The sequence below is a fragment of the Podarcis filfolensis genome (genome assembly GCF_964270895.1).
Source record: "Podarcis filfolensis genome assembly, chromosome: 14".
Lineage (NCBI taxonomy): Eukaryota > Metazoa > Chordata > Lepidosauria > Squamata > Lacertidae > Podarcis > Podarcis filfolensis.
This window is the reverse complement of record NC_139616.1, coordinates 51,909,589-51,937,379: the sequence shown is the minus strand read 5'-3', so window position 1 is coordinate 51,937,379 and position 27,791 is coordinate 51,909,589. Positions and strand designations below refer to the sequence as shown.

At 45.3% G+C, this 27,791-nt stretch overlaps 1 protein-coding gene across 2 annotated transcripts; it reads right to left on the bottom strand.

Annotated features, from left to right (window-relative positions):
* Window positions 1–918: 918 nt before the first annotated feature.
* ADCY9 (adenylate cyclase 9) lies at window positions 919–27,791 on the bottom strand. Of its 2 annotated transcripts, none has more exons than XM_083585577.1 (12): window positions 25,916–27,791; window positions 23,155–23,327; window positions 18,603–18,707; window positions 17,472–17,587; window positions 15,499–15,601; window positions 13,543–13,751; window positions 12,864–13,023; window positions 11,876–12,024; window positions 11,508–11,549; window positions 10,389–10,430; window positions 9,226–9,267; window positions 919–7,937 (listed from the first exon to the last, which is right to left on the bottom strand). In XM_083585577.1, the coding sequence occupies exons 1-12, from the start codon at window positions 27,756–27,758 to the stop codon at window positions 6,746–6,748; spliced, it is 4,176 nt and encodes a 1,391-aa protein (XP_083441703.1). In that variant the 5' UTR covers window positions 27,759–27,791; the 3' UTR covers window positions 919–6,745. The 2 variants fall into 2 exon arrangements, with proteins under 2 accessions (XP_083441703.1, XP_083441702.1); XM_083585576.1 differs by having other exon boundaries at window positions 17,472–17,689; window positions 25,916–27,789.

The window sequence follows — 27,791 nt, the reverse complement described above, 5'->3', positions numbered from 1 at the left end:
CATTCCTTTTTCCACTGCTAAATCTTTATTTGTTTTAGAAGGTCATAGAATGGTTCAAAGTCCTCTTTAGAAAGAGGTGCAACTCTCAGAGCCATTTCTGATCTCATTTCTTCCTGACCCATATCTGATCTTCCGCTGCCAAAGTATCTAAAGAAAAATTGCTCGGAAGCTATTTTGGCATCCAGTTCTTTCCCAGGTACTCTTTAGCTTTCAGACGTTTGTAACAGCTGAGCAGTGCAGGCGAAGGGTTGAAACTAGAAGATTATTTAGCAATCTTGAACAATGACATCACCACCCTCCCCAGACAAGAAAAATGGAATACAACTGTCCAGAACTGCTCCTCTTTGAAATGACATGTATTTCCTAGCAACTTTAAGCAGAGGCTTGACAACCATATGTCAGGAGTGCTCTGATGGTGTTTCCTGCTTGGCAGGGGGTTGGACTCGATGGCCCTTGTGGTCTCTTCCAACTCTATGATTCTATGATTCTAACTGGTGGAAAAGGCCATGTTTGTGTTACTGTGAAAAGTGTGCCTGTATTTACACAAGTAGCAGCATTGTGCAATTCTAAGAGGAACACCTTCAGAAGCTGAAATTGGCTACAAGAAACATTCACAGTGCCCAAGCAGAGCAGGCAAGGTTAGGGCAACTGACTGAAAACTTATCATTCCAACTTCTCCATCATATATATGACTTGCCCCCAAGCCACTTTGCTACCTTGAGTAGACAGATACATACCATCCTATGAGTCTGTCACGAGGGCAGTGCCAAGTGATCACAAGCTCTTGGGAAACACATGCAGGTAAATCCAGCCCACTTATCCCTCGGAAGAACGAGCGTTTCCACAAAGTGGCACGTGAATCGCGAGAATCGCTTCTCCAGATCTACCAAATTTAAGATGGCACAAAGGAATCTCCAGTACAGGAAAACCGTTTAATATACAATTGATTACAGATCTGCAGTAACAAGTCAAAGTGAATGTGTATATTTACCTTCTATATACATATAGTATTTCACACATACTTTTGTGTGTGTGTGTGTGTGTGTGTCTTTAGAGCCAGACGTATGCAGGCTATTTACAGTTAAGCTACTGTAGTGAAGGACGGCCTTTGGCACTCCCAGCAAGCAAAACTCTGTGAAGCCACTGCCTCCTCCTCCTCCTCCTCCTCGCCTGGTGTGGGGAGGGGCCTGCTCTTCCTTTCTGCAGGGAGGGCAAGACAATGTCAACCAGAGTAGTGGACGCAGAAAAAGGAGGAGAAAGCTGGGTGGTTTTCTGCTCACACCTGCGCCCGCAAGTACGGAATTTGGGGCATTTCCCCACTGACACCAATACTGCATGGAGGCAACATTCCAGGAAAGCCCTTCTTCAAGGCAGACCAGGAGCTGATAGGCACCTGAAGGACAATACTGTGGTGTGTGTTTTTTCACAAAATGAAAGGAGTTTCAAGTTGCTTTCATCTTTTGCCTCTCCCAAGTTTCTCAGCACACCAGGCTAAAATGATGAAAAATAGGGGAGGCTTGTTTGTGCATATCAAATACTGAAATAGTGTTGCATAGGCTGCCTAAAGGCTGGCACCCTTCTCCCCCCCCTACCCCCCCAGTAACTAGTAGTTTATTCAACACAAAGCCTCAGGGCCAGTAACAGCATTATCTCAAAACCAAATAAAAATATAAATACACATTAAAATACAACCGTACATGTCTAAAACAACCCTGTAGATACTGCTGGTGAAGAACACCAGTGTGAACCGTCTTGGATGGTTTGCAGAGGACTCTCGTTCTCCACCATGAGGAGCTTTCTGAGAAGGGAAAGTCAGGCTCCAAAGGACCAGCCCGACAGAAGGCCTCTCTCTCCAGCCTCCCCACCGAGGGTTGCTTTGCGTCAGCCAGGAAGAGAGAGCCAGAGGTGGCCTTGGACCCGCAAAGCTGCTTCCAGCATTTCCTGCTCAGCCGGCACCTGACCCAGGCCCAGGACTTGCCCTGTCCTACTGACCGATTCTTTCCAGCGGCTCTTCGCAAGTATGCAAAGCCCAGGCCAGTTAAGAGTTTCTGAAGGGTATTGCCATCAAAATAAGGAGTTGGCTTTAAATCATCAGGTCCTGAGAAGTGAAGAGCCAGGCTCCCTCTCCATGGCAGCAACCGGAGGGTGGGAAGAGGGGAGCATGCAGCCTCCGTGGCCCTAGAAGGGGACCAAAGCCTTCAGCACCTAAAGGAACGGGCACCCTGGACAGAGGCAGAGGGAGTCATCCCGTGGAGACAACGCCACAGGCCTGCCAGTCTGCTTGTTTAGGTGGAGTTCCCCTCCCCCATCTCGTTAAGGCTTTGGGCTTTTTATTACTTCTGTTTGTCCTCCTGACGTTGAGGCAACAACCTTAAAGCTGCTGCCCCAAAGGGATGCTTTGGAGCCCTTGGTTTACATTGCTGCAATATTTCCAGGAAGTCATGTTTGGCTATGGCTACTGCAGAAGCAGGATGCTGGCCCGGCCAGGCGGGAGAACGGCTGAAGTCAGAGAGAGGAAGGCAGGAGTGCAGCTGCGGTGCATCAACCAACCAGTATTTACACGCGAGATACACTAGCCTTAGGCTCATTTCTAAGAGGAGACGCTAATGCCTCGGAGACCCAGGAAGTGCCTAGAAGAAATGCTTTCTGCTTTATGATGCTTCTCCCCAGGTAAGTGGGGGGACGGGGCATATTGCAGGTACAGGCATGAGGAGCGTGGGATGCAGGGAGGAGAGAACGGAGAAGAGGCAGTAAAGAGCTCTGTGGGACACTCAGCAGGACACCAAGAGCTCCTCCTCCTACCAACTGGACCTGAGTGGGAATAAGTGCCCAGAATGCTGCCTCTCTGTGGGGCAGGTGGAGGAGGAGGGGCTGGTGGCCACTGCCTTTCAGCTCACAGGAGGGGCAAGGAGAGGGTGGGGCTCCCAAGAGCGGCCAAAGTCATGCAGGCGCCTTTTCCTCCACCTTGCACACCCAGCCCTCAGATACCCCTCCAGCTCCTGTGGAAGAAAAAGGGAGGCCACCCTTCTCATCATGTGGCTCTGCTAGGAAGCCAAATGGCAACAAGCCTCCAGTGACAAGTTAAAAGAGCCTTTGGAGAAGAAGCCAAGTGCATTGTTTCTATTTATATATAGTCAGCGGAAAGTAAGTTCTAAATAATTAAGTAGTTATTTAGTCCTTAAAAGGTGCTTTGTCTCATTGATTTCTGTAGGACTGAAGCAGGCCTCAATGAGTGCAGTTGAATAAAAAGCCTCATTTACTGCTTTCAGAGACCTTGGAGCACGGCAGGAGAACAGAACTTGCTCTCTTTGGGGCACTTCCTTGTGCATCCCAAAACTTCGTTGCCAAGGAGTTGGCAGCAGAAGACCTAGGCTTCTGCAAACCTCACCTCCCCCTGCCTGTGCCCTCCGATATTTCCTTCTGCCACCCGACTTCCCAGCCCAACTCTAGCTAAAATATCTGTTTGTGGTGTGAGCAAGGTCCTTTTAGTGCCAAGTCAATTAGCATTATTAGTACCAGAGCCCTGGAAATAAGGCTTCTGCTGAAAAAACCCAAAATGACACCCCTGGCTCATGTCCAGCCCGATCTTCAAAGGAACAACTGCCTCCTTTGCATGCCACTGCTTGCTCCCTCACCAGGCGTGTGTATTTACCGCTAGGTAAATCATCTTGCATTATTGCTACCAATGTAGCGCTCCAGTTTTATTGCTATAATTTTAGGCATGGTGTGACGAACCGGTGGCCCTCCAGCTGCTGCTGGGATTCCCATCCGCCCCAGCAACGAGCCTGGCCGATGCGCAGGGGTGATGGGAATTGGAGCCTAGCAACATCTGGAGGGCTCCTTCAGGTTCCCCACCCTGCATCCACCAAGGCCTAAAGTACGGGCAACAAGCCTTCGGGGACCGTTCCACAGGCAAGCAGCAGAAGAGCTCCCTACTACCTCTGCGTATTTTGCCTGGCAAATAAAATGCTTTTGGGGAGGTATGTGAAAAAGCAACGATATGCAAGGTGCTTTGAAGGCAACACCCCACTGCAGGTAACCCTGTCGTTGAGAGCAGCCCATGAATTCACACAAAGAGCAGCTGAGATGCTGCTATTTCAGCATCCAGGATGAAGCAGACACCAATCAGAGCCTTTAAAATTCAAGCTGAACATACCTTTCATGTGCCCGGCCAGAGAAAGAGCAAGCCAACCCCTGCCCTATGACTAAAGACATCACCTGCCTGGCAGAGAGCAAGATACATTTGCCAAGGTCCTGAAGCACCTACACAAATTAAAGAAATAAAATAAAATACTTCAACCATTTGAGCATTTTTTACACTGCAAAGAGCTGGTCTTAGGGACATTCCCCCAAGATGGGGTAATTGCAGTCTTTTTACAAAAGCAAATAGCCAAATTCCTTGTGGCTAGAAATCTGCAAGTTTCCAACAATTCTCACAACTGAGAGAAGCAGGTCATACATTAAGACAGCTGGCCCCAAAGCCTCTCATGCTCACAGGGCCAGATCCGCCACAAGCCACCATCCTTGCTGGTATTATCAGTGTCCTTAAACTTTCCTCTTCTGACTTTCAGCTCTTGTTGAACCCCAGCTCTGTTCTGTATGCTGCAGATGGCCTGGAAACACCTTGGGACTAAATCAGCTCAGCCCTGGAGAAAACAGCAGTTCAGTTGAGAAACCAGAAGCTAGAATCCTGGCGATTACCTTCGAAGGTTTCTTTGATTTGCCTGAGGCAAGAGAAGTTTACAAAATTATACTAATCTTCTGGAAAGCCCAACTCAGGGAACAGCCTCCTCCTACACATTTCATTCACAATTAAGTCCACTGCATACACTGGAGTTACTACCTAGTAAATGTGCTTAGGATTGCAGCCACAGCGGAGGCTAGTACTGTACAGTACTTGGGGCTGAAGAAAGTAAGATTGTTTTTAAGTACATATTGAGAACCGTGCAGCATTGTCCTCCTAGACCCAGCCTGCACTGGAAATTCACTACCCCCATGTTGGTTCAGCCCCAAAGGTTTTCATCGAAAGATGCACGAATTACAATGCTGCTCAGTGAGGGTGTCGGAATGTGAGACATACAGAAGAGAGAGTGGCCCACAGAAAAGGTCTTCTATGTGCTATCAAGCAAAAGCCCCTTTATGATCATGAATCCCAGGGATGCTCTTAACAACTGAGCCAAAAGAAAGAGAGTCTGGCTTTAGTTTTAAAGAAGATTAGCATGTCAACAAAATAACAAAAGTGACCAGCTGATGAGAATGGTCATAGTTGTCCATTTCACTCCAAAGGTCAGAACACAGGAGATGCTAGCTTTTTACTGGACCAATTTAGGTTGCAGGATAAGAAAGTGCAAGAGGAAGTATTCTATGAAACAACAAACTTTCTAACCCTAAAGTACTTTAACCCTTTTCACGTCTTCTAAACTTGCAAAAACATAGAACAGCCCCTACTTTATTCTGCATGTGTATTTGCGGGGCAGATTTATGCTTGGCTCCATCACCTTTAGGTGAATCACAAAATTTGGCTGCATTAAGAGTCAAACACGTTTGACTCTTCATTCAGTAATACAACAGGAGTGAAAATGCAAAAGAAAAGATTGTCAAAGGGAGTTCATTCTGACTGAATCCACACAATAAAGCGCTGAAGGCTTATGATCTCCCTACTCTTGTGCTTTTCATCTCTGAACAGACTTCTCATTCCAACTCCCACAAAGGGCAAACACAATAAGGGCGAAATATGTGCCTCAACCCTACTAAGTCAGCCACGTCTGACAGCTTGAGTGCTGTTGGCACCAACTGTGCCTAAAGAAAGGCTGGAGTGAGTACGCAGACACGCTTAATGGGCACCTGCCTTCAATTGGCACCACTGCTTACAATCCCTACTGCCCCCTCAAATACAGAATTAAGGGGAAAGGGAGGAATAAAAAGGAAGGGAGAAAATCCCCTATCATTTATTATCTTTCTCTAAGGCCTGACCAGATTGAGAGAAAACCGTTTCACCCAAATGCTCAGAAGTCCCTCCTGGCAGAGGTCAGAAGCGAAACCCCTGAGGCTGAGATTGGCCACGCTTCTGCCGCTGGAGCACTGTGCAGCCAGCGCCAATCCCCACACGGCAGAGGCCTGTGGGGTGAATGGCAAGAGGCCACACGTCCCAGAACACACAAGGGCACTTGAGTCTGATTATGGCAAGCAGAACAGCCCACGGATCACTTCAGGTAAGTGCTGGACTGCCAAGGCAAGCTCCCTGCTCCTCCTCCTCCTCCTCCAGCTGCCCAGGGGGCAGCTCTGCCAACTCCTCTCTCACCTCAAATCATCTTGCCTTAGTGGCTGTTTGTGTCAGTCAGGTAAACATGCATTTGTCTGTGTTTACATACAAAAGGCTTAACATAATAGGCAAAACAAAAACAAAATAGTAGTGCCAGTGAGAAACAATAAAAATGATATAACCACGGCTTATCCATCGAACATATGGTCAACTTTGTGCCTCTGTTCCTAGACAAGGAGTCCAGCAGAGTCTATCTGAAGGCACTTGATGTCTCATCTCAGCTGAAAGACTGTTCCAAGGGGACCTGGGGGGTGAGAGAGGCACAAAAGCCCTGGCACACCAGTGACCCCCTCGGATCCCATTGCAAAGTGAAGTCAGATGACAGAGCCGTCTAGCCACTCCCTCTCCTGCCCCTCCTCCAGGAGTACACAGCCTGCCGAGAGCACCTGCGCTCTTGTAGACAGAGCAGACCACTCCAGCGCATCATACGCTCCGCGAGTTATTCAGCTTAGTCAGCTCACTGGTCTCACCGGGACCTGCCTCTTTGCAGTCGTTTTTCTCAACAGACTTACCAAACCTACGCCCATCCTCTGGCTTCACTGTCTCTTTTGGGAGATTCTTGAAACAGGGGAGCCCGCCCTTGAGCTCCAAATTATGGTCCGAGACGTGGGGCGTCTTGTCCAAATTCTGTACAGAAGGCACCAGGTTGGTGATCTCGTCCGTCGGAGACCGCCCAATGCTGCCATCCACTTGAACACGGATGTCTGGAGATATAGATAACTGGTGGTGGGGGACGATGCCGTTGTCCATGCACTTGGGGTACAGGAAGGTCTTCATCTGCCCTTTGCCCTTCACGTTCACCGTCCCCCTGTAATCAAAGTCATACCCCATTTTGTTCAGGATGCGGTAGCTCTCTTCGCTCACCTGGATGCGACACTCCACTCCGGTCGTGTCCATCCTGCTGGCGATGTTCACAGTGTCACCCCAAATGTCATACAGGAGCTTGGTGGTGCCAATGACCCCGGCAGTCAAGGGGCCGTGGTTGAAGCCAATCCGCAGTTTGAAATTGAACCACAGCATGTTGTTGTTAAAGTCATCAACCACTCGCATCATTTCTTTGGCAAATTCGAAGAGGGTTTGCAAGTGGCCATGCGGGCTGTTGCTGTCTTGGCACTGGGACGTGTTCAGGCCAGAGGCGGCCATATACGTGGCCCCGATGGTTTTGATCTTCTCAATGTTGCTGTAATCAGGCTTGCTCAGCAGCTCGTCAAAGTCCCCAATCAGTTCGTTCAGGACTCGGTAGCACTCCTTGCCTCCTTCGTAGTTCTCCTCGTAGAACTCGCTGAAGTTCACGATGCTGGCAAAGATCACGCCACCACTGTCATGGTTTTTGGAGTAGCTCTGTGAGACTTTCAGCTGCTCCGCCACGTGGTAGGGAATGATATTCCGCAGCAGCCAGTCCGCCTGGTCCCTCATGCTCTGGATCTTGGTGCGGTGAAGGTCGGCTTCCACGTCTCCATGGTAATGCAGGCGGTAGCTCACTTCAAACTCACGGTTTAAGAACCAAACCAGGAGGAGGAGAAGGAAGAAGCCCAGAATCACTTCATGGCCAATCAGGTCTGCTGGCCTCCTGAAGTCTTCCAAGGTTGATCGGTAGCATGGATTCCTTATGGAACTGGAGTTAATTTTTTAAAGAAAATATAGACACACGCACATACACAGAGTAAATGTAAAAAAGAAAAGAAAAAAGCATTTGTATGTTTTCTCTATTCTTATATTCCTATATTCTAATCACAAGCACACAACGTTACTCTATTTTAAAATGTTATTCTATTTTAAAATACGATTTTCTAGTCCCCCATGGCAACAGAGACAATTATGACAACTTCATATGCGCAGGACCAAACTAGACATTGTGTCATTCACACAATGGGACTCTCTTTATTTTGGAGTGGGGGGGAGTGGAGATTCAGATCAGGACTGCTGTGGTGAGCAAAGATCCAGACCACCCACCCACCCTGCCTAGTTTCTTTTTCAAAAATGTTTTATTGTTTTATTCATTTCAATGGGTATATTTCAAGTAAAACATAGTTGAATAAAACCTAAAACTCCTTTGAAGTTTTATCACTCAGATACAAATCATTTAACTAAACATATGCAAATAAAACATAAAATGAGCAAACCAAATAAAATTCTGTGCTGCCATCAAAAGGCAAACAATCGAATCCTTATTCTTCAAATATTTATTTTAGCTGGTACAGTGGTACCTTAGTTTTCGAACGTAATCCATTCTGGAAGACCGTTCGAGTTCTGAAACGGAAAACTCAATACAGAAGCCTCAAAATGGAAAACTCAATACAGAAGCCGTGTTTCATGTTTGACTTCCAAGGCGGGTTCAAAAATGAAGCATTTACTTCCGGGTTTACGGCGTTCGAAAACTGAAACTTTTGTAAACAGAGACATTCGAAAACTGAGGTACCACTGTATACAGATTTAAGAGGGCCAATTGGGTCCTGATAGTATATCATGTTTCACAATTTTCTGAACCCTCTAAAAATCCCAAAATTCATTTGCAGGTTCACCACTTATGTCATGATGTACCAGTTTTGTTCCAATCCAGATTTTCTTCAATTGCTATTTACTTTCCCTCTCTCTACCACCTCCCCCCCCCCACTCTCTCTCACACATACACGGATAGTGTCACAATTAGTCACTACTTGGGTAAATCACATCATGTCCAGTTTGGTCCTCAGATGTCAAATAAAGTATTCTGTCAGACTTAGAGACTCATCCCAAGTTTTCATGTGAGAGTCTGTTTAACCTTCATCTGTCACAGTTATCTGCAGATAATATGTCTATGACTGACTAATCTAACTGCACCACTCTCTACATTTCAGAAATATGAATGATCAAGCAAGCAAAGGACAAACACAAAAAACTGGGAACTAGGTATCAATTCTTACCTATAGTTCTGTTCTAACTGAAGAGGGGAGATTTCTGTGGAGCTGAAATCCAAATATAGCAAAACATCAACAGAAATGAATAGGAGAGGTAATAATTGCAGGATTTAGTGAGCTTAATCTACATTTAGAATTTCCATTTCTTAGTCCCAGGGATTCCACTGGAGTTTTACCTATATATAGCTTGGTGGCTTCAGATATTCACCATGAAGTGATGAAAATAATGAAGTTTGATGTTGATCAAGCCCTTAAATGAAAAACCATTTGCTTAAGTCTGAAAACAGCTACTTCTGTTCTTGCCATTATTTAGGGTACAGACACATGGCGAGCGTTTCTTCTCCTCACTTTCGCTTCTGTGTCACCACATATACCAGGCTTCAAAACTAGCACCGATGTAGGCACACACTTTTTTTAAAATCCAGGCAACTGTTATCTTTCTCTAGTTTATTTGGCATTTTTTTACAGCCAATTTGGTTGTTCCTGAGCTAAATTCTGAAGCAGGCTGCTGATGTCTAACTCTTTGGACATGGAGATCAGTGTACAGTTGACCTTTTTGGTGTTTCTAATCAATACACAAGCAAGGTTTTATAGCATACAGTGGTACCTTGGTTCTCAAACGCCTTGGTACTCATATGCCTTGGTTCTCAAATGCTGAAAACCCGGAAGTAAGTGTTCTGGTTTTCGAACATTTTTCAGAAGCCGAACGTCTGATGCGGCTGTCGGCTACTGTTCCCGGGGCACCTGCACCAATCAGAAGCTGTGCCTTGGTTTCTGAACATTTTGAAAGTTAAATGGACTTCCGAAATGGATTAAGTTTGGCGCTTTTGTTTTTGCTATTTATTTTACATTTTTTGTCTTTGAGGCTTTTTTGGTTAATTTGTTTTTATGACTGTATGGAACCCAGTTCAGCTACTGATTGATTGATTGTGTGACTGTGGAAATGGATAAAAAAAACCCATCCAAACAATGACTATCATCAGTGCAGGGATGCTTTGGTTTTGGAAAGGACTTCCAGAATGGATTAAGTTTGAGAACCAAGGTACCACTGTAATAGTTTTAAATAACAGTTCTTTTAAAGCTTTTTTTTAAATTGTTATAGCACTTCATTTAAGCCTTTGAGGAGAAAGCAGAAAGTGCAAGGAAGACTGCTAGATGTTAATGATTACCTGATGTTCTGTGTAGAGTTGAAGATTTCCATGGAGCTGAAACTGAAATGCAAGAAGCACTGGATCAGCAAGAAAATTCACAGGCCACTATTCCCACTGCAGCAACAGCCGCTTGACAAAACGTGACTCTGCCCTGATGCATCAGTTACTGCATCAGGCATCTCTTCAGAAACGGGCAATGAGCCTCATGTATCTCTGCTGTCTCCAAGGTTGACATGTTACAGCTTCTTAGTCCGTGTCAGGTAACCAGGTCTACAAGATGGTCCTTAATGTGTTTAGTTCAATTCACATGAAAAGGCCATTTTAACACCTGCATAGTGCATGTTTTATGAGCATGGTGGTTGTGTAGAACCAAACGGGGAAAATGTTCTGGAAGGCCTGTAAACACCACCTTGGTAGCCAAGATAAATTCAGGACGAATTGGCAGCCGCTGCCAAAATCAGCTCACATTATGTTTATGCTACAGTACCCTAGCTAACAGGACCAGTGGTCAGGGATGATGGGAATTGTAGTCTGAAAAACATCTGGAGGGCCGAGTTTGCCTATGCCTGGCATAAAGGCTCTACAGGCTGTGCTGTAGGCTAGTGCAGTCTAAAAATGCACTGGAATTGGCCGTTCTGGCATTTTTTACATTCTTTTTTTGGTATCCCTACATCAAACCACTCACACAGGCTCTCTTTTGGGCCTGTGGATCAGGACAGTGGTAGGGCAAGCTCAGGCTGGAGGCTCCAAGTGCACACTGACCCGATATACAAACTGGTCACCTTACAAATGATCTAAGTAAAAACTGGAGATAATTATCCTCCATTTGGCCGTTTCCATTTTCCTTACACCAAACAATAATGGGCAGGACGCAAGGAACCTCAAACCCAAGCTTAAACCAAAAAGGAAAAGGCATAGGCATCCACCGGATGGCTATCATGCAGTAAAGCATGATGACTTCAGATAGAAGAGTACCAGAGCTTCTCAAAATCATGTGAATATAAGCTGGGGGTGGGGTAGAAGGAGAAAGCAATTGTTCAAGGTCTAAAAATGCTGCTGGTTGATATAAAGACTTAGGGAAAAGGCTGCCAGGCTCAGTAATAGCCAGAAACGAAAGGAAATCCAATGAATGCTTACCTAAAGTTCTTTACTGATTCAATATATGATTCCTCCACAGAGCTGAAACAAAAACGCAAGAGACAGACAACAACAAATCAAAAGCATGGAGAAGAAAAAGAACAGTTGCAAAAAACACCCCTCAAAAAGAGAAAAATGAAACACCCCTCCTGGCTGCCACTCTCCAAATCTCATTCTGGGCTGCTAGATACCCATTCTGACACGGAGTTATACACCAGCCTCAATCTGCTTGCAGGTGGATGAGCCAGAAGAACACCTATTTCACTCCAGCTTCCTGATGATGGTCTCCAAGACCCTCACTGGGGAAAAGACACTGTCCCAACTCACAGGCAACAGGCAGGCAGCACCACTTTTCCTCAAAGGCTCACCTGTCAGGGCACAGAGGCACCCACAGCAAAACTAGCAAGACTCCTCCAACAAGAGTGGCCAGAGATGATCTCATCCAGGAGCTGAGCTGGCAGAAGTTGCAGTACTGGACAATAGTGATGAGAATTGCAGAACACATAAACATGGTATACTGCAACAAACAGAAACAGCAGCTATTAGTCATATATGATCTATTGGAATGGGATGTCTAAGTAAATGCACAGGAATCCACTTTTTTTCTTTTTTTAATGGCTGTGGCCGCGAAACCAAAATTTCACTAGTCGTTATGCCTCCCCTCAGGGCCGGATTTAGGTTTGATGAGGCCCTAAGCTTACTGAAGGTAATGGGGCCCTTTATATGTCCAGCTGTCCTTTGTCAACAACAAATTGTCACTGTTTATTGTGTTGAATATATGCTATATTTATGGACCTACACTGTTGCTATATGTAGGTTTTATTTTATTTGTTTTTATCTTATATTTTGGAAATGTACACCCAGGTTTTTCCGTTAAATTTTTTTGGGGGCCCCAAGAGAGTAGGGCCCTAAGCTATCACTTGTTTAGCTTACATGTAAATCTGGCACTGCCTCCCCTCTTCAGGCTCACAACACCGCTCACTCCATTTAACGTATGTTGGCTTCACATGCAGTCAGGCTCTCCATTGCTGCCTACTCTCTCTCCTTTGAAGAATGAAGCACCCCATAGCCAGCTCACCGGAATTGGCGGGCCCTAGCCTGCTAGGCACTTCCTTTCCCATCTCCCTCAGCACTGCTTCCAACTCCTCTCGGGAAGAAAGCAACCTGCATACTTTTGGGCACCCAGGGAAGATCTACCCACCAACGTTTCTGATAACTGAATTTGGAAAAAAAGAAAGAAAGCGAGAGAGCCAACTTGTGGTTCTCAATCTCGATCCTCTACCTGCTTCCTCCCAGGATATAGCAGGAGCACAGAAAAACCACTCCAGTTATGGGATTCAGCAATGTATGACTTACATAAATGTTTGTTTCAAATTCCAAGCTGAAGTGTGAGAAGACTGCGACAGCGGGGAGGGAGATCCAAACGGCACCAATGAAGTGTCGCGGCAACCAGCCGGCAATCCCCTCCAACAACCGTTTTGTGCAAGCCATTACGTCCTCCAGAAAGAACACCATTCTGAAAACAACACACATCCAAGTCAGCCAGTGTAGCTGCTTCTATCTATGACAGAACTGAGCCTAGAAAGGCAAAGGAGCGGAGGGGAATGGTTTTGCAAGTCTCTCTGTATAGCTGCCACTTCACTCAGAGCGGGCCTCTACGCAAGGAAATGGCATGCTTGATTTCCTCTATTAATCAGACTAGCAGTGGCAGCCCCGCCATTTTGCTGGATCCTGCTCTCTTCCCTTTCCTGTCATGTTCTCACCTTTAGGGTGCCTTACACGTTTAATTATGTCCAAAGTGACCCGTGGGTTTTGCCTGGCCTAGGGTGGACCACTAGTACAAATCTGAGAGTCCTGGCTCACCTCTAAGTGGTGAAAGGAAGAGTCTGTTTTCCATACAACAGAGCTACGAAGGCCCTCACAGAACTCTCAATCACATTTTTAGCTATTCCCATTTCAAATCCAAGAAGCAGGCCCTGCCTCCTCTGCTATCCAACGCGCCCTGTGAGAGTGATCCAGAGTCTGCCTCATTTACCTAATGGAGACGATAAGGGACAGCACCTCTAGCAGAATGGCAATGACCACCACAACCACTGCTGCCGGTGGGGGAGGAGTTGCAGCCATCCCATGCTTCAGGAAGCAGGTGACAGAGAGGATGAGGAAGACTGTTGTGGACAGCAAAACATCCAGAAGTGAACTAAAGGTAGCACTGGCGAAGGTCTTCACGGGGGTGTTCCTCATAACCTGTTTCAGATAAAGGCAAAAAGAACAGAATGAGGCAGTGCACCAATATGTGGGTGCCCTCTTTCTTTCTTTCTTGTTTGTCTTTTAAGGAGAATCAAATCCAGTGTGGGCATTTCTGTCAAATACGATGGCACAAACAGAGCTTTTGGGGGTGGGAGACAGAAGGAAGGTGTTACATTATTTAATAAAATGTATATACCACCTGTTCAACTGAAGACCTGCAAGCTATTTACAAAGAGAAATATAATATTTTTTAAAAAACACAGATATAAAACAAACAGCACAATTTTTTTTAACATATAAATAACTCATCACTGATTCTGTCCATTTGTATGCTTTATTTCCTTGGGTTAAAAAATTCTCTTTTTTACCCTCCTTTGGCCTTCCTTCAGTATAATAGGGTAAAAAGGATATTTTTTTAACCCAAGGAAATAAAGTGTACTATTTCTGTTCCTCCCGGCTCTGGAGTGAAGCTTCCCAGCAGCTTCCCCCTCTGTCCCTGTCCTCAACCTTCTTGCTTTCCTTCCATCCTCTTACTGTACCCCCACACTCCACCCTCTAGGCTCCCCTTTGCCCAAAACTGTCACCCTTACCTGCTTTCTTGTTCTCAGCTTGGGAAATGCAGCCAGCTGCCTTTTTATTCTTCAGCTGTGTGCATTCCTCAGCTCTGACTGCATTGCTAGGAGCTCTCCTTCCGGGAGGCCACTCAGTCCAGCTGCCAGCTGCTAAGTTGCCTTCAGACAGTATCTTATATCCCACACTCTCAACAGCAACTTATTGCAGTGCTGAATGCAGGGGGCAGCTGCAGCTTTGGGGTCTTCAAAAGGCCCTGTGAGGGGACTATTCACCAGAACCGGTGATAGTGTAACAAAACACGAGGGATTTCAGCAACCCAAATTTAGACTGGATATTAGGAACTACCTTACAAACAATTTAAGAAGAGGCAAAGCTCCCATGACTGTTGAGAAACTCCCCCAGGGTAACAGTGCATGTTCAGGATGGTTTAAGGATGGAGAACCTTTACAGTGTGATGGACCTTTGTCCTATCTTTTGCCTACGTAAAGGATGTTCAGGTGCTGTCACACAAAAGATGGAGCAGGCTCATTTTCTCCTGCTCCAGGGTAGGACTTGAACCCATGGCTTCAAGTTACAAGGAAGGAGATTCCGACTCAACATCAGGAAGAACTTTCTGACAGTAAAGAGCTGTTCAGCGGTGGAATGGATTCCCTTGGACTCACTGGAGGTTTTTAAGCAGAGGTTGGATGGCCATCTGTCATGGATTCTTTAGTTGAGATTCTTGCATTGCAGGGGAGTGGCCAAAGGACCCTTGGGATCCGTTACAACTCTACAGCTCTATGATTCTATGGCTCCCGCAACAGCGTATGGTTCTCTATCCTTAAACCATCTTGGCATCAAGTTCAGTAACTGCCCAAAAAGGAACCGAGTACAAACCATCACATCCTCCAAAACAACTCCTAAAAGCCACAGACATGAAGGAGTTAAAGCATCTCTCTCCCCTCCTACAAAGCTCCAAATGTATGTTCAGAAGTATGAATTCAGAACCCTGGGAAAAAAGCAACCAGGCTGGGTGAGATTAAGAGCAGAGGACAACGATAAAGCACCCTCCCTCCACAAAACGCAACACTCCAGGACTACTTTTCAGTGAAAAATGAAAAATTAGCACTTCATTAGTTTGCTTCTCAGAGACAACCAGAACATACACAATACACAACACACACAAACACACCTCTTCTTGATAGCTGCTCCTATAGTTCATCTCCAATTCCTGATCCAGGAAGTTCAGGCTCAGTCTGTTAATGGGCGGCTTAAAAAAATAGTCTTTCATCAAGCTAGAGGAAGAATGGGAAAGAGTTTACTTCTGCACAGTTATCATTTGAAGAAACAATTCCTAATGTTCCATTTCCAGGTTACTTCTTGGTTGAGCAACTGCTCTTAGTCTCTCACTATTCGGTATCTGTGTCCACACAAGGAAGGAAGGCAGTGCTCAGAATATTTCCATCAGGTAGACAGAGCCAATTCTAATTTTGTCCCTATCCTCCCCCCTACTGGATTGTGTAACGGCAACACTGAGACAGAGGAAGAGGAGGAGGAGGAGGAGGAGAAAGAAGAAGCTGACAGTGTGTGCTACCTGCTGGACTGTGAAGTAAGAAAGAAGGCAGGCAGGGACTGGCTGAGGGAGATTCTGGCATTGCAGGTGGTTGGGCTACCAGCCTCCAGCGGAGCTGCAATTACGGTGAAGCGTAACAGCAGAATGATCCACCTGTGTCTTGCAGGTAACTCGACTTCTGAGACAACCCCCCTTCTATATGGGAAATGTTGTCCCATGTTGTCCCCAAGGACTGCACACATCACTTGCACAATTTACAGTTTCAAAGTCTCACCACGGATGGCACTAACGTCCTGCAAGTTATGAGGTGGCATGTTACTTCCTTCGTGCATAGACTTATTGTGTTTTAATTTGTTGGAAGCTGCCCAGAGGGCCTGGGGCAACCCAGTCAGATGGGCGGCAGAATAAAAATTTCCATTTACACTAAGATGGGGAGCAAGCCTGTGCGGCAAAATGTAAACCCAATTTGCACAAACTGTTGGGGTATGCAGAAATGGCAGAACTTACTGGAAGATTAAGATGTTGCATACCATCTTTGCAACACCCATATAAGGTAGCCCAGTATTATTATCCACACGTGCAGGTGGAGGACAAAGGCTGAGAGGTGAGTAACCTAGCAAGTTAATGCAGAACATGAATTTAGAACTGGGAACTACTTTGCTCCCAACTCATGCTCACAGCCACTCTATCACGCCAGGTCTCAGAGATGCTGCTGTGCCCACTAGGGTGCCCTCCTCAAAGCAGGGGAGAAACACCAAAACCCCTGGAGAGACCAGCTGCTTCGCTGGGGCTTGACTGCTCATGGCCAACTGCCCACCTAACAAGGCGCTGCTTAGACAAATCTCAGTCGCCTCCTGAAAATATTTATTTAAAAACTGTGACTAGTTATTTAAGAACATGTGAAGAACCCTGATGGATCAGACCAAACAGCTATTTAATCCAACATCCCATTTCCCACAGGGGCCAAAAGGAGAATACGAGGGCCCTCTCCCCAATGTTGTTTCACAGCAACTGGTATTCAAAGCCTGTTTCCCCAAAGGTAGTACATTTTCTTGCCTCATCCCATTTTAAAGACAGCTAAGTGGATGACTGCCACAATATCATGTTGTAGTGAAATCCAGTTTAACTGTGTGCTGTGTGATGACTCTACTGGGTTTTCGTACGGGAGGTCGGGGAAAACTTAAGTCCACCCAGTTTCTCTACACAATGCATAATCTTATGTACCTCTGTAATGGTAAACTAAAAAGCACCATATGTTGCAAACTTCCCCTTGATTACTCAGATTGCCCTTTTCTGACCCTTTTCCAGCTCTACAGTCATTGTTTCTGAGGTGAGGTGGCAAGAACGACAAACAGCACTCCGAGTGTGGTTGCACTGCAGATTTGTATGACAGCAGTAACATATCAGCAGTTTAATTTTCAGTCCCTTTCCTAACGCAGCTACCATGCACTGCACTGGGCCCATATTTACACTGAGCTATCCACCACGAGATCAATACCCCTTTCCTGTTCAGCTGCTGCTAGTTCAGACCCCACCAGTGTGTATGTGAAGCTGGGATTCCCCCCACCTCCCACCACATCCATCATTCTCACCTGTCTTCTTTTATCACATCAACAAAGTGAGCGTCTGTTTTCTCCCTGATGTTTTTGAAGCGCAGTGGCAGAAGTGGTGACTGGTCCAAGCTCACGCCAACCCATCTTCCTTTCTCCTGCAACATTTCATAAAGGGATGTTTGGCTGTTGCTCAGCTTCTCCTCTTGTGGAGGACTTAGAAGACCATTCTGGGACTTTGGACTGCATCCTCCAGGGCCCTGATTCAGATCAAAGGAGGGGCAAAAGCACAAAGAGACAGAGTGATCGTGCCATTCTATTGTTCATCCTCAAGAAATTTTGACAGAAAAACTGCCTCAGCTCAAACAGTTTATAATTTGGAGTGAGAAAGCCTGCAAGCTTTCTTTTTTCAACAATTTTCAGGTTTGTAAACAGAACCAAACACTTAAGACAGAAGAAAATTTCAGGATAAAATTATTTTTATGCACATTATTTGTTGTTTTGCAAGTCAAAACACCCCTTGTCTGAAACAGAAGAGATGATATTAAACTAAATTTTATGCAGCGTAGAGCTACTGAAATTTATGGACCTAACTTAGCCATGTTCATTAATTTCAATGTATCTCTATTTAAAACTTATGTAATACTATCAAAGATTTTCACAACACTGTGCAACCTACACTTTTTGCCCCAAACTAGCTAGTGATGTTCATGGGGATCTGAGTACAAGATGTATTGGTCTCTTATCCAATTAAGGCACACTGGCTCCACACAAAATCAGTGGCATGATCAAACATTATTTTACTTATTATTTACTTATTAAATTCCTATGCCACCTTTTATCTGATACCTGGGCCAGCACTGTTTTTTTTTTTTAATTTACTCTTCTACAAACATGGATTGGAGGAAGCTAGATAAGGCTAGTCATGGAACTTTGTTGCTGGCTCTAATGTGTTACACCACTAATAGCTAATAGTTGAAAATGACCAGTTTGAAGCACCCAAGTGCAACTTCTGGAAGTATACAGATCAGTTCTGAGAATGGAATTCTGTATGTCAGTGGTTAAGTCAGTTTTCTCTTGAGACTACCCTAAGTGAGTTTCCAAATCTTGGACTTACCACATGAATGGGGCAGGGGAGCTAGAGAAGAATGTAAGCTGATAAATTAGTGTTACCTTTGTGCTGTTTTTATGTTCATCCTGGCCCCCATTTTGGATAGCTCCTTCCTCTATACTTGCAGCAGAAGCAGATGCCAATGTAGTATTGCATGAAGGGCATGTCTGGAAGCCAAAAGAGAAAAACACTGCAAGATTAATGTGTCTCTTTTAAGTAGCACTGACACTGCAAATCTTAGCATGTCCAATCTGTATAAATTTCAGGATTCTTGGCAAAAGGTTTCTCAAATGCAGTCCGTAGGATGTTGCCAACAGGTTGCACAGCACACTTAGTTGTCCTTTTTCCTTCCTTGAATATTTGGGAATAGAATTAAAATCACTTGAGTGTAAAGGAAAGTAGTATCACATATGAGAAAAGATATAACCACTTAATGGAAGCCTAACTATAATTAAACAAAAATACAGTGAATGCACTTGTACTTAGATAATCTGTTTGGAATAATGGAAATGCCAGCTTAAAAAAGAAAAGAAAAAAAGATTCTAGTTCTCACGGCCACAGATACAGAATGTTAAAGCTGAAAACATGCTCCATAAAAGACAGAGAAGCAGCTCTAATTCATCATTTATCTTATTTTTATATCCCGCCTTCCAGCTCACCAGAAGGGACCAGGAGGAAGATCTCAGTTGACACACAGTATCAAGAGCCCCTTCCTCACAAGGTGTACTTGTTCAGAAAAGCACAACACACACACACACACACAATGGCTGCAATGGTTTATAGCAGGGGCAGGAAACCAGTGGCCCTCCAGATATGCCTGGACTACAACTCCCATCACCTCTAAACATTAGCCATGTGGGCAGGGACTGAAGGGAGTTGGAGTCCAACAACATTTGATGGGAAGGGGGATGTCATAGGTTACACCATCCGTGGTTTATAGAAACCAGCCCAGTCAGGCAACCATTACAGAAGCCCCAGGCTATTCAAGTGATTTATTGTGTAAGCAAGGTTTGGATATAAAATATCAGAGAAGCATAAAACCTCAAAATCAGTAAAGGAATGGACTCTCAAGTGATGAAGTTATTTCGCATTTTATAATATAAAACCTTAATCGACCAGAGTGTCAAATTGGTTCTGGTGTATCAACAAGTTGATTTGGAAAGGCCCCAAATGTTTGTTGCATGGCATATTCTCATACTTCCTTGAAACCCTTAAAGCAGCAGTTACTATACAGCTTCTTAAAAAAAATTGCTGGACCCCAACATTATGGCCAATTATTGCCCAGTCTCCAATATTTCATTTCTGGGTAAGGCAACTGAGTTTATCACAGAGTTTAAGAAATGCATTTGACATATCTAATGCCTGCCTACACACTGATGTACTCTGAAAATGGTAACATAATAATTCATTGAGTTAACCTTGACTTTGGCCACTATTATGTTAAATGTTAATTTCTCTGCCAGGGCAAAGTTCCAGAGTCTGCAGAACTATACTTCAAACGCTAGTTCATCTGTCATTTTCCTGCACCTTTGATCTGTGCAGCTATTAACATAAATGAAAGTAAAAATTTGTGCATTACAACTTCATTCCCCACCCCCACAAATATTTAAATGTATCAGCTGTCAGGAGTGCTACATTTTGCTTTGCGCCAACACCACTTCTTTGAAAACCATGGTCTAATAAGGGACAACCTTCAGACACTCCCAACAGTCAGGTATGAAGGAGCCTCTTAGTTCTCAACCCCTCCAACAATTCAAACGCATCCCCAGTACCTCCTACAGCGGTGATGTATTTCAATGAGGACACCGACTATTGCAGAAGCTGACTTCAGAGGCTGCTATCCCTGTATAGATTGCCCTATGCCATTCTTCCTGTTAGTCCTTCAATGAGCCAGATGAATTTTCATTTAATAATAATAATAAATAACATTTATTTATACCCTGACCTCCCCAGCCAAGACCCGGCTCAGGGCGGCTAACACAAAAAATATAATACATTAAAAACACAAAATCAAACAATTAGTTTAAAATACAATTCAAATCACATTTAAAATCAAAATAAAATTAAGTGGGAACCCACGAATCATAACCATAGGGGTAAGGAATTAAAAGTTCACCAGGCCTGGCCACCCGTGCTGGCCCCATAGATAGAAAGAGCCAAGGAGGTCACTTACAATAAAGTACACATTTCGGAGACAAAGCCTCGTGTTGAATTCTCATTCTCCAAAATCAGATGCTTCAAATGAGTGAGGTCCCTTATACCAGTTTCTCTAGTAACTTGGTTTGCTATAAAATAATACAGTTGGTGCAAATGGACCCAGTTAATGTGGAGTGGCAACCCTCTCTACTGATACAGGATTTCTATTTGTGTAGACAAGTCCTTATTCGTATGATCTTGAACTTCTGTTTCTTCCAGACCATCAATGCTGCCTTTGTGGAAGGGTTATCAACCCACTCCAAATTTCTGATAGGTGACCGTCCCAAAATCAATTATTAGATTTTTCTTTTTCAGTCCCTTCCCCTGCTACCCACAGCCTGTCCTCTGGCTCATGTATACACAGGCTGCAGCATTCAGAAACTGAAAAGCCTCATAATAATTCAACAAGCATGGCTCCCCCACCCCACCCGTTTTGCACGCTCATGGGGTTTTCCTTTACCAAGTCAGGGCTTGGCACTTAAAGTGATGTATTTTGTTGCAACCCTTTGCCGCAGAGAAATAATTTGTGTTTGAATTTCAATACATAAGATCTGGAAGTAAAAGCTGATTTCTGAGAGATCAACCATTAAAAACACTTTCCCTGTGTTGATAAATTTGACTTCCATTGATTGAAACCTTTTTTTAGCACAATCCAACCTCTGGAAATAAGTTTAATGGTAGTAACGTGTATATTCAGATTCCTGCATTGCAGGGGGTTGGAATAGATGACCTCTGGGATCCCTCCCAACACTACAATTCTATGAATGTTTTAAATTCCTGAGGATTATGACGCCAAGGAAGCAATCCGTTAATGTGACATAGATATAGGGTGAAGCTCTATATGGTGTGCAGCCGTCTCTGACACTCCAAGGCTATACTGAAACACCTTATTCAAGATTCATTATAAATTTGAAGGACAGTGACGCTGTCATAATCCTCAATATTTCATCTGCAATTGCAGATGGAAATAATCATATCCTTTTTTTACTGAAAACACGCAATCACATAAAGAACCATAGCCTAAAGGGATGAGGAAAATATTTAACAGACTTGCTATGAATTAAAAACCACAAATGCATCAGTTGATACTGACGGCATGTCCATCCTACCTACATCTCAAATTCAAGGCTGATAACCACCTTACATCTCATTTATTCACCCCTCCCACCACCCTGTGAAGGCTCATACAGGCCAAGATGAACCAAGTATCTACAGAGCAAAGAATATGGGATTTGTACCTAAGCCTCTCAGGGCTACTGACTGCACTTGAAATGGCTCTGGAACACCCTTAACCAGCAAGATGCACCCCAGATGTTTTTATTATAGCTCCCATCAGCTCCTGCCAACACACAATTGTTTTTAGTCAACAAATAAAAAACTTATATCCCACCCTTTCTCTCCAAAGGGTGCCAGGGCAGTTAACAGCATAGGGGTGGGGAACCCCATCTCCAGTACACAGTATTTTTAATATTAAAAATGTTAATATATATTGCAATTAATAATATAGTTTATTCCTTACACAACGGTTCAGTTCAGTTTGCATGTGCTTTGGCTTAATGGAACAGACATCCCCTCCTCCTCCTTACAAGCTCCTTGAGGCAGAGTCCTCCCTTCCTTTTCAAGCTTTTGATACATTTATTGACAATTTTATGAGAAAGTTTAAGTGGTATGATTAAGGCAGGCCTTAGAATCAATGGACTCTTGTTTCTCTACCATCACAGCATTTAAGCTAAAGAACGCTTTTATGTTAAAACGAAAGCAAAAGGTTTCTGCTCTGTCACCTGCTTTACTTTGTAAGCAAGACACACACAACAATTTCAATCAGTTATTTTCCCCATGCAGATATCAGAAAAGCAACCCTGTAAAGTGACTGGTTAGCTGGAACAAATATTGCGCTAGGAACAAATGCTTGGAAGAGCACACCAAATTGTGCACAGCTAAGAAGTGTCTCTTCCCACATACATTTGGGGATCCGAAGCCACAAATCGTACTTAAGGATCAGGACCCGAGAACAAGAGTTCCTGCCACCCCCTTGTTCCATTTGCCACCTGCTCCGAGGAACCCAAAGCAGCATTTCTGCACAAACACTGCTGCGGTGAGGGAGGTTGCACTGAGATATGGAGAACTGTCCACCTGGGGAGCTTCATGGCAGAATGGGAATTTGAACCGGGTCTCTCACAGCCAACCCTCCACTTTAGCTATTATCACGCCGTATGGTTCCCCTCTCATTTTAGGCCTTCATAAGCAATAAAATGAAGAATGAAATCTTTCTGTTTCTCCTTCTTCAAGGATTCAGTGATGCATGTTCCTAGTTCTACTCCAACCACCCAAGTGGCTATTTAATGTCCCCAATGAAAGCTTCTCAAACAAGTTTCTGATTAAAAACCCTTAGAAGTTTGAAGAATACATTTGACAAACCTTGTTTTTTTCCAACTGTCTGAAACCTTTTGCTAAGTTGCCAACATTCTCTGCTGACGAGGTTCCCTGTAACTTGCTTCTGTCTCCTGCTTCTAGACCTGGAAGCAGCATCTGTGAGCAGCTGCAGGGGGGCTCCTTCACTTTCAAACCAGAAATCAGGTAAGTTTTCAAACCTACAGGAAAATTACAGTTAACAGAGCTGAAACCATTCTTCCACTACTATCCCTCCTCCCCACTTGTTTGCAGAACCCCTCTCTCAAATGTGCACTCCACTATGACTAGGCAAACCGCAGCAGCCAGCTACTACTGCCAGCGAGCCAGCTATTCCCATGGCTCACTTCTCCTCTTGGGAACAGTCAGGCCCATCCTCTGGCAACAAAAAGACATTTCATAAACTGCTCTTAACAGACTCTTGTTTCCCTTTTCCTGCCTTCCCAATCCCTCACAATAAAAAGAAGGGCAAGAATAGGCTTATACAATACAGGGCCGCAGTATTTTACAATCTTTGAATACTGTAGGCATTTCTGTCCCACGCAGTAGCACTTGATTTCATTGGCAAGTGTGAATGTTTGCTTAAAAAAAACAACACACACACACACACACTTTACATGTTATGAAGAGTGGAAATCCTGCACCAAGGACTACTGCACTGCAGCATCTGAATAATTGTAAGACTTTTCTCGACTAGCGGAATGCTAGCAGGACTCTGCCCCCCTCCCCACCAGTTTGGCCTGCAGATTATCTTCCTACAGCAAACATGGTGTCAAAAACATTTAGCAGTAAGCAGAATGGCTTGTGTACACACAGAGGTCCTTCAGGACACAAAGCGGACCCACCACCACTCAAGGTAAGACCCCTTCAACATTTCCAAGGCTGCAACCCTATGCACACCTTAAACAGAAGTCCTGTTGAATTCATTTTCCAGAGGGGAACTATGATAGTTAACTGCAGCAACAAAGGCTCCTGCATCTAGTACATCTAGTATACTAACAGTATTCAAAGCTCATTCCTGCATACTTTAATCCCTCTTTCACTAAACTGAGCTGAATCTAAATAAAAGCCATGAGAGCGACATAACCACATTAATTACCTGCAAATGTTTGTTATATTTTCAATATAACACTATACAAAACTTAACCCAATTTAGAACTACCCATAAAATCAGGTTTTTAACTGAATTTATCCAGTATATGCAAGTTAAACATCCATTCAGTGTTAAGTGTGTCGCTGCAGAAAACAAAGGCTTCTCTTTACACAGCACAATGCTCCTCTGCAGGATAGACATAAGAAAATCTTCTAATTATGTCTTATCTTTGTTAAATGCTTAAGTGTACTGCTAGAACAGAAAGTAGGCGCTTTGTGGTAGTCATTCCCATCAAAGGCTTTCTACCACATCGGGAAGAGCCAGAAACCCTTTTTCTTTAAAAAAGAGAGAGAGAGAGAGCGATTTCACTACAATACTGTATTTGCAACTACTGACCTAGGAGTATTCTGTACTGGAAACACAGACTATAAATGTTATAAAGAAGTAGATATATAATAAACAAATATAAATTAGCCTTGGTGTCCTAGGGTGCAGCATATCTTGTACACTTCTGGGAGCTACAGAATAAACAGCACAGACTTTCTTCAAAAATCAGGCTGCCCTAACAACAGCTGACTTGGTCGAGGTCAAATGACAGTTTAAAATTCAAAACAATTTATACAGATAACAATTACTGGTACCCTTCATCTGCTGTCAAGGAAGGAAGGCTGAGTCCATTACTACATTTAAACTTTCTGCCTTTTAAATTTCACCATGCTAAGAAAACTCAAGAGGAGGAAAGATGGAGACATTTTCCAAGCTGTCTTGAGGAAGCTTCAGCTTTGCATATTTTATGTCATTTTATGCTCCATGCCCCATCTGTTACTCACACTTAGCTGTCTCCCTTCCAGTGCACTCTGCTCTTGCCTACCATTTCTAAAACTGACTATTAATTAAAACAGTATCAAATACTTCATTTTGGATCACATTCAGCTCTTTCATCTGTTCTTCAGACTCATAAATACAGTACAAAGTACCTGAAACAAAACATTATTAGACTGTTTTCGGAGGAGCATCTAACACATATTCTTTTAAGTTCTGACTTCTATTTGAAATTCATTAAAATATATGCCTTTTCCCTAAAGTATTTGTCAAACTGCCACAAGTTCTCTAAAGAACAGATTTGTAACTGGGTGCCTCAAATCTATTTGTAGCTTCAACAAAATAGGTTAGTACTTTATAAGTCAAGTTCTAACCATTACAACTCACCAAATAGCGGTACTTTTCTGGAGAAACCAAAAAGCAAATCTGCCTTAATACGAGGTGTCTGCAGTCTGCTCCTCAGCATGAAGACAAAGTTCTTTTCTGAACGTCATATTTTTTTCTAGAAGCCTATGAATCACTTGAAACCCAAAGTACAGACTATATGAAAGTATACGAACTATAAAATATCTGGCAGACGATTAAAATACAACATTAAAACTGCCCTTTAAAATAATCAGTTTTAAAATCAGAAAGCGTTGCAACCGCCAAGCATATGACATCAAATACCTTATCTTTCATTCCTTGAAGAATCAGCAAGGACAACCTCAAAACTAAAACTCTGAATCTCAGATGTTGTACTTGATGTGTCCAGACTTGCCCATGTCAGCACAACAAGCATAAGAAGCTATGGGAGGAAAGTATTGAAGTATACCAGTTCATTTTAGACACACACACGTATATATATATATATACCTTTAAGCTGGTCTACAACCACACTCTGACCAACACGCTCAGTCACCTTTCCATCCTCCATTTCATAGCGGTCATCTAAGTATTTTGCAGTAGCTTCTGAAATATGGACCTTTCCTGCCACGCCCAGTTGCTCCATAAGGTTGGCCAAGTTGACGTCATTGGACCACACATCGAACTTGAACCTTCTCATCCCCAGGATGCCACACAGGACCGTCCCAGTGTGAACACCAACCCTCATGTTCACCATCTCTTTCTTTTCCTGGCAAAACTGCTCAATGGCTTTAATCATGCCCAGCCCCATCTCGATGCAGCAATAAGCATGGTCCTCGCGGGGCTCAGGGCACCCTGCCACGCAGTAGTAACAGTCCCCCAAAGTGCTTATCTTCTCACATTTTGTGTCCTCGCACAGGCGGTCAAAGCGACCAAAGAGATCGTTCAAAAGTCCCACCAGAGCATGCGCAGATTTGTTGGCACTCATTTTTGTGAAGCCCACAATATCCGCAAACAAAATACTGACTTGTTCTATCTGCTGCATTTTAAAAGGACGGAATATGATGGGGTTTTTCTGTATAGAAGGCTTTTTCTTTTTGTTTTTGGGGCTGGAGGTGGAGTGGCGCTTCACGGAGTTCTCGCTTTCGTCGTCCCCCTGCTTCATCAGGTCGTCGGCAATAATCCTGGGCATGACAGAATGGATCATCCTCTCCTTGAGGGCCTTTTCCACCTCCAGGTCTTTGCCGTGCATGATGGACTGCCCCACCTTCAGGAAGGTGCTTCTGGACCGGACTTCGGACATGATGAAGAGGTGGATGCCGGTGGCGTGGATGCACACGTGCAGCAGGGCTTTGCTGAGCAGGTCCCAGGCCAGGAGGCGCTCCCCAAAGGGCGAGAAGCAGCTCTCCTCGCGGAAGTAGTAGCCGAAGGTCTCGAAGAGGACCGAGTAGGAGAGGCCCAGCAAGAAGCTCAGGTAGAGGGGCAGGTGCATGACGGTGTAGAGCAGCAGCAGCACCTCGATGCACATGGAGAAGCTGCCCACCTGCGACAGGCAGGGCCCCGACGGCGGACCCCGCCACTCGTCCGGGGGTCCCAGCGCCTGCAGCTGCGGCGCCAGCGTGATGGCGAAGACCAGCAGCACGAGGGCCAGCGAGGTGCGCGCCGGGTGGCGCCCGTAGGCGCGCGTGAAGGTGAAGGCGAAGAAGGCGAGGCAGGCGGCCAGGAAGGCCAGCGCGGGCGCCACGAAGGGGGCCGGCCGCCCTCCTCCGCCGCCGCCGGGGGCGCCCAGCCGCAGCGCGAAGTAGCCGCCCCACAGCAGCCCCGCCGCGCCCAGGTAGGAGAGCGCGTAGCGGAAGCGGCGCCGCGTCTGCGGGAAGCAGCGCTCCCGGCAGGCCTCCTCCAGGTTGCTCGAGTCGAACGTGGGGTTCCACCACTGCGCCGAGGCGCGCTCGAACAGCTGCGGGAGCCGCGTCGAGCGCCGCCGGGAGCCCAGGCCCAGCCCCAGGCCCAGCCCGAAGGCGCCCCCGCCGCCGCCCTTCTCTCTCCTCTTCTTGCCCCGGCCGCCTCTCCCGCCGCCCGCCGCCGCCTGGGCCCTCCTGGCCGCCGCTGCCGCCGCCGCCGCGTCTCCCGAGCTGCTGCCGCTGGAGGAGGAGATGCTGGCCTTGGCCGCCGCCCCCGGGGGGCTCCGGGCGCAGATCCTCACCGTGACGCTGCCGCCGCCGCTGCCGCCGCTCGAGTCGCAGCTCACCTCGGTGCTCCGCCGGCGCCGCTGGGGCTGAGGCTGCGGCTGCTGCTGCAGGAGCTGCTGGTGCGCCGACGAGCCCGAGGGCGGCGACGCCGACGACGAGGCCATGGCCGCGGCCCTCCGAGCGCGCCCTTCTCCCTA

Bases quoted from the DNA above. Each gene is read 5' to 3' on its own strand.
- ADCY9 (XM_083585576.1), bottom strand. From the start codon at position 27,758: ATGGCCTCGTCGTCGGCGTCGCCGCCCTCGGGCTCGTCGGCGCACCAG. The intron at 17,690-18,602 runs GTAACACTAATT...GATCTGAATCAG, and splicing joins AACATAAAAACAGCACAAAG to GGCCCTGGAGGATGCAGTCC. The intron at 15,602-17,471 runs GTGAGAATGATG...TTCTTCCTCTAG, and splicing joins GATGTGATAAAAGAAGACAG to CTTGATGAAAGACTATTTTT.